Below are 12,856 nucleotides of genomic sequence, written 5' to 3'. Positions count from 1 at the left end.
TGTATGTGAGAGAGAGAAAGGTAGTCAGTGATCCATTCATTGAAAGCCACATTTGATATAATTTCTATTTCTTAAAATAAAAAATACTATACTGTTTTTAGATTTGATAAAAGAGCTCACAACTTATGACAAATACTGCAATAAGAAAGAAAAAGTTAAAGTGAAGTTGCTCAGTCGTGTCTGACTCTTTGTGACCCCATGGACTGTAGCCCGCCAGGTTTCTCTCTCCATGGTATTCTCCAGCCAAGAATACTGGAGTGGGTTGCCATTTCCTTCTCCAGGGGACCTTCCTGACCCAGAGATCAAACCCAGGTCTCCCGCACTGCAAGCAGACACTTTACCCTCTGAGCCACCAAGGAACCCCCTAGAACAAGAAGATATACAGAAGAAAAAAAAAAACATGTATATGTAGGGAGTTAAGTGTTTGACCGTTTTTGATTATCGAAGGGTAAATACCAGCATTTATTTTTAAAGTCATATGATGAGTATGAGGTCAAGTTTAGACAGACGATTATGTCATCTTCAAAAACCAATTGCTAAATTATTAAAACTGACACAAGAAAAGCAAGAATTCAAGAATCAGTATACATGTTTCACAACTGCATTTCTCTGTTTTCTTACCATGTATGTTGTACAGTCGAACTCTGTGGGTAACATGTTCAAAAAAGCAAGTCACGTCCGAATAAAACCTTCCACGCTGCACTCTGACAAAGGGTGGTGTTGTGTAAACGTAAGGCTGAGGAGGAAATAACATTTTTAAGAAAAATGTTTTGGCTTTTAATTTTTCCAAGGGATGTTTATTATAGTTTCCAAATTGGCAAATACATATCATGTGATATTGGTAACATTAAGTGAAAACCAAACCTTATAAGGTATCAGACTATGCACATGCTATAAAAATTGAATATATGGTTTTACATTAGACAAAAACTGCTGAAAATAGAAAATAAAAATGTTACAACTTGATTGGTTTAGAAGATCTACAAACATTTCTCCCTGCCATAAAAATTTCTAACTAAAATTTTTCTATATGGTTCCTATGTTATCTATGAGAAAGAGCAATACTTTTACAGCAGTGACGTTTGTTTCCCAGGCAAACATTATAACCACGGCCCCCTAATGTTCAGGGTTTGGAGCATGTGGCTGGAAGGACCACAGGGACTCATCTCAAACAACCTGGAAGCAGGCTTCAGAACACGGCTCAATCCCAGCCAGGCTCACTGCTCTATAAAGCACACTGCCCTGTTACTTCAAAGAACTAAGCGGATATGAAGCCAACTTACAAACTTGGAAAAACTATTGGCAACCACTGGTTTACTTTTCATTATTTAGAATCTAGAATCAAGAAACTATGGGAATAAAACTTATAACTTATACGGTAAAGAAATGAAATCTAAAGCACATATGAAGAATTTTAAGTATTACACATCTTAGAAGGCTCAACAGCAGCATACAAAGCTAGTCTGCAGCACAAGATCTTCAGTACTGTGTAATTTTCTTCCATATTTACCTCTTTGGTTAGGGAAAAATATTCTGAATTTACTATAATGCTTTACAGTTAACAAAGCTCTTATACCTAGTCACCACACAGCTAGAAAGCGTGGAGGAGGGTGGGACCTAGGAGGGGGATGTCTGAGTCCCCACCTTTTCCCGGCACACCCAGCTGTCCCTTTCCCTGGTGTTCTTTTATTTCTTCTTTGTAAACATACGATGATTCTATTTTTCCTACTATCTAATATTAGAGTTATTTAAACATAAAATAATTTTTAAAAATAAAATAGTAATTACAACTGTGTATAATATTGTATAGCATAGTTATTTTTTTCTTTAAAGTCAGTCAAAACAAAATGCCTGTGTAATGACAAAAGCTGTTAAGTGAGAAAACACTGATGTAGCTTATATTTAGGATCCACTGCTCATCCTGAAATGTCTACTAGCTTACCTTTAATTCCTCAATGATTAAAAAAAACAGAAACAACAAATAACTAGAATTCTGAGCATGACCTAAACAATCCCTTAACATCTATATTTGATTTTGGTTAGCAGGCTTTTCTAGAGCAAAAGCAACTTTTTTAGGAGACAGGACCCTAGGCAACAAAACACAGAGTATTTAATTTATCTTCAAGTGGAGAAAGTTGGTGTAAGTGTAAAAGCAAAGGAAGAAACTCTAAAGAAAAAATTACAAAATTGACTACACAAAAATTAAGAACGAGTATAACATAAAAATAAAATAACAAACTCAGTGATACACTGAGGACATATTTTTCAATAAATAGGAAAAAGGATTAATTTTATAATATATAAAAAAATCTTTATAGATCCACAAGTCATATCAGTATAAAAATGGCCAAGAACTTAAATAGGACACTCACAAAAGAAATATGAAAGATAAATAAAAGCATTATAAAGTTCAACCTTACTAATAATCACAAAAATCATAACAGTAAAATATTTTTCATTTATTATTATAGGTTAAGTATTTAATATGGCTAATTCTCAGAGTTTAGAGTAGTATGCTAGATAGCTACTTTCAAAAACACACTGCTGGAATGAATATGTATCTTTCTAGAGAGACAAGGAAGATAAGTAGTATCTATATGTCAAAAGCCTTAAAAGGCTCCAGACACACAAAATGACTCTTCTAGAAAATTATTCTCAGGAAATAATTAGCACTGTACCAAGAAAGCTTATCACAATTTTACAGTAATAAAGTATTGGGAGAAAATGTAAAATGTACATATGCAACAACAGGAAATTCTTTACTTCCACATATATATATAATACACACACACACTTTTTTAATGTGAGGACACCTAAGTTCTACTCTTTTAGCAAATATCAATAATCCAACACAGTGCTATCAACTATAGTTACCATGTAACGCATCAGACTCTCAGACCTCGTTCATCCTACAGCTAAAGTTCTAAATCACAGAAGTGTGTATTAAAATGTGTTTTCCAAGAGCATATCAGATTATGAGCATTGTCACAATGAAAAACAAAACATATTCACATGCTGCTACTGCTAATTTGCTTCAGTCGTGTCCGACTCTGTGTGACCCCAGAGACGGAGGCCCACCAGGCTCCCCCGTCCCTGGGATTCTCCAGGCAAGAACACTGGAGTGGGTCGCTGTGATACACACAGAATAAAATATGGTAAAAATACAACATTGGCAAAGGTTTTCATGGGCTTGTAGCACAGCCGGCCGGTGGAGGCAATGGCAACCCCCTCCAGTACGCTTGCCTGGCAAATCCCAGGGACGGGGGAGCCTGGTGGGCCGCCGTCTATGGGGTCGCACAGAGTCGGACACAACTGAAGCGACTTAGCAGCAGCAGCAGAATAGCCAGCAAATATTATTGTGTTCTTCAGTTTTATGCATTAAATGTGCAGTCAGGGTAGGAGAATACTTTGTTTGTTTGTTTTTTAAAGTGCTAAATGTTAAGAAGAAAAATGGCTCAGTGGTCAATCTATCTTTCCCCCATGGCTAGGAATTTTGTGTCTGTATCTCTGCCATGCTACTCAGGTACGTAACAACTCAGCAGCACCCTAATCCCAAATCAAGCCTAGCTTCTTTCCATACAGAGCGCTTGTCCCCTGTAGCATCCTTACTGAATTTCAACACTGGGAAATTACTGTTCACCTAACACTCAACTAGAAATTGCTAAGTGTCAGTAATGATATATGAGCGGAGCTAATTCATTTATTCCTAATAGATGACCATAATATTGAGATACATTTACTATGCTCCTCACTACTCTCTCAGTAAGTGCTTAGTCACGGCTCTGAGCATCAGCTCTTACCTTGGCCTCCCCGTCGGGTAAGAAGAGGTAGGCACCACTTTTATCCTTTTTACTTGTGGTTCCATACCATGAAAACTGTACTTTCACTTCAAGACTTTTACCATCTCCTTTATTTAGCATTTCCTAAGGATAAAAAAAAAATCTTTTTAGTATAAGTCAGTATTAAGACATAAACTTACTGTGTCTAGCTACATGCATGTCTATTTTTAAAAAAATACCTTGTGATAGATTTATAAGTGATTAACATTCAGCCTGTAATATTCACAATTCTTGGATGAACACTCCAAATTTTATACTTAAAACCTCAGGACTGAAAACCTCCACAATAGAACTAAAAGAACACATTTCACCAAAGAAGAAAGAGATATACAAATTAAGACATTAGGCCAGTACTTCTCAAACTTTCTGTAGTAAAGGAGTGAATTTATTTTTATTTCCATTATGCATGGAGCAGCATTTTGGTGAAGTACAATGAAAGTGAATTAATTAAAAAAAAATTAAAGTGATATGCCAAACATAAACTCATTTTTTCTTATTAGATTTAATAGGCATAAATCTACTCAGTCTAATTACTTTCAAAGTTTCCATAAACATTTCTAAATAGCCGCCAATTGCAAACGCGTCTTGTGGACTAGTATCAGCCGGCCGCGGGGCAGCACCTCGCAGGCCACACGTGTGAGCGGCGGCGGAGCTGCGGCCACAAGGAGGCGGCGCACTGAGCTCCCCATCCTTCCCTCCAGAGCACCCGTGTCCACTGCTCCCACTTTACACACGTGATCTACATATGTTATAACAGAAGTGACATGCCTTCTGTAAATTTCAGAACTACTTGGAACATACCTCCATAAGCCCAGATGGACCAAAGCGCAGCTTAATAAAGGAGTTCTCTAGAGTTATAGCTTCTTGAGCACTTTTTATATTATTCATGTTAAAAATTCCTTCATTTGCTATATTACCATTATATAGGTCATATTTGGCTAAATGTGGACTTGAACTTGATGTTTCCAAAATCTTATACACTTTCAGTCCCAATGGTGGCATCTCTGCTAGAAAAGATATCTTTAAAGATAAAGGAGAGAAGTTATTAAAGAGAAATGCAATCTACTGAAAGGAAACTATATTTCTAGTAAAAATAAGCAACTACTATGTTTAAGAAAGAATATAATACTATTCCATGTTTTTATAACTTATGGGTGGAGTATTCACATTTCTATTTACCTAGGGAACCTAGTAAATTCAAGTGGGTAGGACTATCAAAGACATTAAGGCTTTTATTCAATATACGAAATTATGTGACCATCCTCAACTGCCCTACAGTGCTCTTAATGGATGCTCAGATGGGGAAATTCTCCATGATGGAAGGGTTTACCGTGACAGTGATTTTAGGAATCATTTTACACACTATAGTAATTCAGTACATGCAAAATGAAAAATAATAAATGTAACAATGTAAACATCAAGCATATTAGTTCAGTCAATACCAGACATCAATGCCTGGGAGGTCCAGCAGACGCTGAACAGGCACTGAGGAGGCACCCACCAAGGGACATGATCCAACCTTTCAGGAGCTTCTGCTCCAATCTCGAGATGAGGGGTTTCCTGTAAAATCTGATCAAAACCTGTATCATAGTTTCTTTTCTTTCTAAAGGATAATAAATTCGTAAGAGCAGCCAGCAATGCCTTTTAATTCTCTTTTAGATTCCCTAGCTTTTGTCTGTGTCTTCAGAAATACAGTTTAAGTCCTACTCCGAATTTTAGCAGTCCAACATTTCCGGTGATGGGGAGGCTCAATTTAACACTGCATACTTCAAGACATTTTCCCAAAACACCTAGGACTTGAACCCAGACACTTTTTTCATAATTATATCTTAGAAAAGAAGCATCTTATTTATTTAAAAAGTCTTTCTTTCTTGGGATGTTACTGTAATCTTTGCAATGAAAGTTGAAAGTATCCAGTTATTTAGAAGGAGGTATTTATCTTCTTTTCAATACTTCAGTTCAGTTCAGTTCAGTTCAGTTCAGTCGCTCAGCCATGTCCGACTCTTTGCGACCCCATTAATCGCAGCATGCCTGGCCTCCCTGTCCATCACCAACTCCAGGAGTTCACTCAGACTCACATCCATCAAGTCAGTGATGCCATCCAGCCATCTCATCCTCTGTTGTCCCCTTCTCCTCCTGCCCCCAATCCCTCCCAGCATCAGAGTCTTTTCCAATGAGTCAACTCTGCGCATGAGGTGGCCAAAGTACTGGAGTTTCAGCTTTAGCATCATTCCTTCCAAAGAAATCCCAGGGCTGATCTCCTTCAGAATGGACTGGTTGGATCTCTTTGCAGTCCAAGGGACTTTCAAGAGTCTTCTCCAACACCACAGTTCAAAAGCATCATTCTTCGGCGCTCAGCTTTCTTCACAGTCCAACTCTCACATCCATACATGACCATAGGAAAAACCATAGCCTTGACTAGATGGACCTTTGTTGGCAAAGTAATGTCTCTGCTTTTGAATATGCTATCTAGGTTGATCATAACTTTCCTTCCAAGGAGTAAGTGTCTTTTAATTTCATGGCTGCAGTCACCATCTGCAGTGATTTTGGAGCCCCCAAAAATAAAGTCTGACACTGTTTCCCCATCTATTTCCCATGAAGTGATGGGGCCAGATGCCATGATCTTCATTTTTTGAATGTTGAGCTTTAAGCCAACTTTTTCACTCTCCACTTTCACTTTCAATACTTACAACTCATTAAATTGAGTTAGGCAAAAAAGTTCAAAATTTTATACGGAATCAGGAAAGAGTTACAATATACACACTTACAAAAACGAACAATATACATACTCATAGTGCACTAAAAATAACATGTAATATACACACTAACAAAGATGTTAATATTTTGGAAAACAAAGGATCTATTTTCCTTTAGAGTCATTTCATTGGCCAGTGAGTGGGGCTTCCCTGGTGGTCAGCGGTAAAGTATTCACTTGCCAATTCAGGAGACCTGGGTTCGATTCCTGGGTCAGGAAGATCCCCTGGAGAAGGAAATGACACCCACTCCAGTGTTCCTGCCTGGAGAGTCCCATGGACAGGAGAATGGCAGGCTACCGTCCATGGGGTCCCAAGAGAGTCAGGCATGACTGTGCAACTTAACAACAACAGCAACGTGACAAACTATGCACTGGCTGTGCCTCCGTCCGCTGCATGGAGAGCGCATACCTCGTAGGCTGTCTGTGAGGCGGTAGTCGCTGTGTCCCACACTGCACTCATCTGGATGTCCACAGGCTTTCCTGAAGCAGAGGACACTTGCGCTGCGGATGAGCTCACACAGACTGAGACTATAGAGCTTCGAGCTTGTTCTGAAGGGTTATAGACCACGAGATACCTGTAAAAACAGTTGCTTTACTAGTGGGGTCTCAAAACATTTGTCCTTTTTTCACATTATTCGTAAGATTTCAACTCACAGATAAGCATAAAACCAACCCAAGGAGAAGAGTTTTCAGAAACATTCCAGTAAAACTTTCAGAGAACAGGCAATTTTCATCTCAACAAACACCACACTGTGCAAAGGGCAGTGAAACAATGATTCACTTCCTAAGAATGAATGCTTTACAAACGAAAGACAGCAACAGAACTGCTATCACTATTTCTATGTCCTAGAAAATGACTTATGCACATATGGTTTTATTAATCTGAAATAAGCAGCCCTATACAATATCCTGATCCTTGCCTAATCTGGATACAAAAATACATAAATTACCTGTTTGCATTTTGAAAGTGAAAGTCGCTCAGTTGTGTCCAACTCTTTGTGACCCCATGGACTATACATACAGTCCATGGAATTCTCCAGGCCAGAAAACTGGAGTGGGTATCCTTTCCCTTCTCCAACCGGGGATGAAACCCAGGTTCCCACACTGCAGGTGGATTCCCAGCTGAGCCACAAGGGAATCCCTTAACGTTTGCATTTTAGTCACAATTAATTTCAATTAAAATTCTGACATTCACTTTAGAGGACTAACACACAGTGAAATATATGGCTATACACGCAGCCACACATGTACTTTATAAACAGGGGTCCCTATTATCCCAGAAAGTTGGTCCCAGAAGAAAGATCATTTGAAGCAAATTCACTTAAAATAAGAGGCTGAAATCTTATAATAAATAGTAGTAAAAAAAATTGATTGGAACTTAGCTAGAAAAGGGAATAAAGACTATTAAAATAAGTTTAGGCAACATTTGCAAATAAGTGCAGTTCTTAGAATGAAGTGGGGTTTTGGCAAAATTTTTCCAATAATACCTTATATTAGCACACATCCATCAAGTAACATTTAATTTTTACATGATGGTTTTAAACATAACTATATTTGTTAAGAATATTCAAGATCTTAATCATTTTTCCTACATTTCTCTCTCAATTCTTTGATATTTAGATATTGTCAGCTGAAGCCCTTAACAGCCTTGGTTTCCTCAATAGCATTAGGTCCTCACCGCTTCACAGCTTTGCCTGTGAGCAGAAACGTTCTAGATCACGTCACAGACTTCAGGAATTATGCATTCTTTGTAAGACCTATGATTTTACTTTATAATACTTTTACAACATATTATCTTCAAACACAAGAAACAGCATTTCAGAGAGGATACCTGACAATATAACTGATTCATTAGTTAACCTTTTCATGGCATTTCCTGTACTTTCACGTACGTTCCTGTCCACTCCCGTAACTTCAGGAACACAGAGTCAGGCAGCCAACCACGCCCCCCTCTCACCCGGTACTCCAGCAGACGGGGTCCCAGCTACCACTGTCTGCTCAGTGCGTCTCAGAGTCGAGCAGCACGTGTCCTGCACGTTCCAGCTGCATTGCAAATGGTTCATTAGGAAATAAATACAGTGATCAAAACGAAAGTGAAGGATAAAGGAAAAGGAGGATGTAGCATGAAACCCATGAAACGTTGACTCGTACGTTATCAGGAGAAGCGCTTTTGCTTGACTCAGTATTGTAATACACCAAAGGTAACAACATAAGAGCGTCTTTGGCTCCTTTTAGACTTGCAGTGCACCTCAGGGTGACGAGCTCTAACACTGTTTGCGTTCACTGAGGTCCCATGTGTATTTGAGAAAAGAGCGTCAGAAGCATGCAGTCAGAAACAAGACAAAACAAAGCAAGAATCTACATAAGGCACTGAAGCCCCAAAGTCCTAGACCAAACCCCACTGTGTCCATGAAGCAAGGAGAGGGAGAGCACTGCCCCTGAGAGGCATGTTGGGCAGACTCCCCTGAAGGCATCTGCCAGCCCGTGTGTGCCCGCCCACCACCCTCCACCGGAGCTTAGGTTTCCCCGACGGTTCTCCAGCCACACTCACGCCTGGAGAGCCACAAATGCCAGGGGCTTCAGCGTTACCAACTAGACTGCACTACCTCCCTCGGCTGCGCGAGGGCAGGAAGGCGGTCAAGGATCGCTCACGCCCAGCATCAGACATGCAAAGCAGCGTCCCAGAAACGAGTGGCTTACTACGGAACCCCACACGTCCAGAGGCTTAGCGCCAGTATGAGAAGAGCTCTCTGTAGTCTGTATTTGTAGGCTAAAGGCTTAGGCCAGCCTCCTAATTCTGTAGAAGCCCTGAGGAAGACCTAGAATGGAGTCCAGAATTTCCACTGCAAATCTCTGGATGCCCCACTACACAGAGCTGGTCATAAAGGATCTGATAATAAAATACAATGCATCCAAGAAATAGACTTAGGCAGCAAGCATACAAAACACTGATTCTTTCTGATACAAAGTAATTCACACTTAAAGCAAATAATAATTTTAACCATATATTTCATTTTGTACAGTATTAAATAGATTTTTATAATATGCTGTGAACTAGGTTCTGTTTTGTTTCGTGTTAGTAGCTAATTAGTATTTGACCATAATGATGTTTCTACTGTACTAAATGATTATGTAATTATCATGCCAGGAATATATTCAAAAGAAAAGTGTATGGAGTATATAATGAGTATAATGCTGTACTAAGAAAACAATTTTTTCCACATAATTAGAGATTCACAGCACGTTCAGGAGCATCACAGCACACAGCTGCCTGACACACAAACTCCTATCCATGTATGCTTCAAGCAGAGTACAGAGAAAGCACGATCATACATGAGTTACGCTTCCGGGGAGATAAGTACACCACCACAAATGAAGTAAATTTTCATTGTCACTACTGTGTTCAGTAGTAAGACATTTGTTACACTGTCAGTATCTCCAAACATGAGACTTTTTAAACCTTTCAATTATGAATGGAACCAATAGGTTTCATATTAAACTATCATCAGTTCAGTTCAGTTCAGTCGCTCAGTCGTGTCTGACTCTTTGCAACCCCATGAACTGCAGCACGCCAGGCCTCCCTGTCCATCACCAACTCCCGGAGTTCACTCAAACTCATGTCCATCAAGTCAGTGATGCCATCCAGCCATCTCATCCTCTGTTGTCCCCTTCTCCTCCTGCCCTCAATCCCTCCCAGCATCAGAGTCTTTTCCAATGAGTCAACTCTGCGCATGAGGTGGCCAAAGTACTGGAGCTTCAGCTTTAGCATCATTCCCTCCAAAGAAATCCCAGGGCCGATCTCCTTGCAGTCCAAGGGACTCTCAGAAGTCTTCTCCAACACCACAGTTCAAAAGCATCAATTCTTCAGCGCTCAGCTTTCTTCACAGTCCAACTCTCACATCCATACGTGACTACCGGAAAAACCATAGCCTTGACTTTTGTTGGCAAAGTAATGTCTCTGCTTTTCAATATGCTATCTAGGTTGGTCATAACTTTCCTTCCAAGGAGTAAGCGTCTTTTAATTTCATGACTTCAATCACCATCTGCAGTGATTTTGGAACCCAGAAAAATAAAGTCTGACACTGTTTCCCCATCTATTTGCTATGAAGTGATGGGACCAGATGCCATGATCTTAGTTTTCTGAATGTTGAGCTTTAAACCAACTTTTTCACTGTCCTCTTTCACTTTCATCAAGCGGCTCTTTAGTTCCTCTTCACTTTCTGCAATAAGGATGGTGTCATCTGCATATCTGAGCTTATTAATATTTCTCCTGGCAATCTTGATTCCAGCTCGTGCTTCTTCCAGCCCAGCGTTTCTCATGATGTACTCTGCATAGAAGTTAAATAAGCAGGGTGACAATATACAGCCTTGACATACTCCTTTTCCTATTTGGAACCAGTCTGTTGTTCCATGTCCACTTCTAACTGTTGCTTCCTGACCTGCATACAGATTTCTCAAGAGGCAGGTCAGGTGGTCTGGTATTCCCATCTCTTTCAGAATTTTCTATTGTGATCCACACAGTCAAAGTCTTTGGCATAGTCAATAAAGCAGAAATAGATGTTTTTCTGGAATTCTCTTGCTTTTTCCATGATCCAACGGATGTTGGCAATTTGATCTCTGGTTCCTCTGCCTTTTCTGAAACCAGCTTGAACATCTGGAAGTTCACGGTTCACGTATTGCTGAAGCCTGTCTTGGAGAATTTTCAGCATTACTTTACTAGTGTGTGAGATGAGTGCAATTGTGCGGTAGTTTGAGCATTCTTTGGCATTGCCTTTCTTTGGGATTGGAATGAAAACTGACCTTTTCCAGTCCCGTGGCCACTGCTGAGTTTTCCAAATTTGGTGGCATATTGAGTGCAGCACTTTCACTTCCAGGATTTGAAATTTGCATCATCTTCCAGGATTTGAAATAGCTCAACTGGAATTCCATCACCTCCACTAACTTTGTTCGTAGTGATGTTTTCTAAGGCCCACTTGACTTCACATTCCAGGATGTCTGGCTCTAGGTGAGTGATCACACCATCGTGATTATCTGGGTTGTGAAGATCTTTTTTGTACAGTTCTTCGTGTATTCTTGCCACCTCTTCTTAATATCTTCTGCTTCTATTCGAGCCCATCTTTGCATGAAATGTTTCCTTGGTATCTCTAATTTTCTTGAAAAGATCTCTAGTCTTTCCCATTCTGTTGTTTTCCTCTATTTCTTTGCACTGATTGCTGAGGAAGACTTTCTTATCTCTTCTTGCTATTCTTTGGAACTCTGCATTCAGATGCTTATATCTTTCCTTTTTTCCAACTATCATACTCACTTATTAAAAAATAATATTTCATCCACACTGACAAAAGAAAACAGTAATATTCCTGAAAAGGGGGAATAGTTCATTTCTATTTAACCTCGGAAGAAACTGCATAGGAAGCTCAGAACTATTTTCCCCCCAGTCTCTCCTACATTTGCCTTGGCTTCCGATCCACCCGTCATCAAGCAGCTTCCCAGTCCTCATTATGACACTCAGCCCCCATGACTTGGGGCTACAGGCAATTATCTCGTGTCTCTATATATAGAGAACAACCTTCACCTCATGCAGACAGAGCACTCATATGTCACCTGCCAATCAAATGAGACTATGATCTATCGCGGCTGAGAGAAAACGGGGAGGAGAAACATCTGCTTGTTCATGTCAGATCGGGAATCATTTTATGAAAAACTAGAATTTCAATGTAAATGTGATTCTGTGCTTGAAGATTCTAATGAAGAGGAGTCTATTTAAAATTCCCTAACTTCTTTTGTAGAAATGATTCGAATCATGTTAAGGCAACAGTGGTCCTCTGGCTCCTATTTTTTGGCCGATCTAACCAACACCTGCTATAAACCAATGACCAGGACCAGGCGGACCTCCTCCCAGGACTGGACCCAGGGCGGCATGAAGGAAGAGGCCCCCGGTGAGAGTGCCACTGGAGGTACCACCCACAGAGCCTTCCTGTGTGCCAAGCTCGGTCCGAAGACTTGTAACCTACAAGACACAGCGTTTCATCCATTACTGCGCAGTCAGGAGAGCTGAGGTTCACGAGGTCAGGTATGCGGCAAGATTCCACTGGTTAGAGGGGCCAGAACGGGCTTAGCACTCAGCCTCACCCCTCACCATCCTAACCACTGGACTCACAGGACATGCCTATAACAACCATTCTGACAAATGGGGTTTCCTGTGGAGATCCCCTTAGCTCCAAATTTACTTGTGAAAAACTCCACAGATGTGAAGACAGATTCT

The 12,856-nt window shown here is 40.1% G+C and overlaps 1 protein-coding gene across 1 annotated transcript in view; it reads right to left on the bottom strand.

The window, feature by feature from the left end:
* Positions 1 to 12,856, bottom strand: part of MAN2A1 (mannosidase alpha class 2A member 1) — a 208,106-nt gene that overhangs the window by 50,807 nt on the left and 144,443 nt on the right. The window contains exons 13-16 of the mRNA XM_055565880.1: positions 7,004 to 7,169; positions 4,641 to 4,859; positions 3,801 to 3,923; positions 622 to 736 (exon numbers count right to left, since the gene is read on the bottom strand). Of these exons, the coding sequence (XP_055421855.1) occupies positions 622 to 736; positions 3,801 to 3,923; positions 4,641 to 4,859; positions 7,004 to 7,169 (623 nt within the window). The remainder of the gene's footprint in view (positions 1 to 621; positions 737 to 3,800; positions 3,924 to 4,640; positions 4,860 to 7,003; positions 7,170 to 12,856) is intronic.

This window comes from Bubalus kerabau, chromosome 1 (genome assembly GCF_029407905.1).
Source record: "Bubalus kerabau isolate K-KA32 ecotype Philippines breed swamp buffalo chromosome 1, PCC_UOA_SB_1v2, whole genome shotgun sequence".
In the NCBI taxonomy this organism is placed as follows: domain Eukaryota; kingdom Metazoa; phylum Chordata; class Mammalia; order Artiodactyla; family Bovidae; genus Bubalus; species Bubalus kerabau.
Note: the sequence above shows the minus strand (reverse complement) of the source record. Positions and strands in the feature narration are given on the sequence as shown.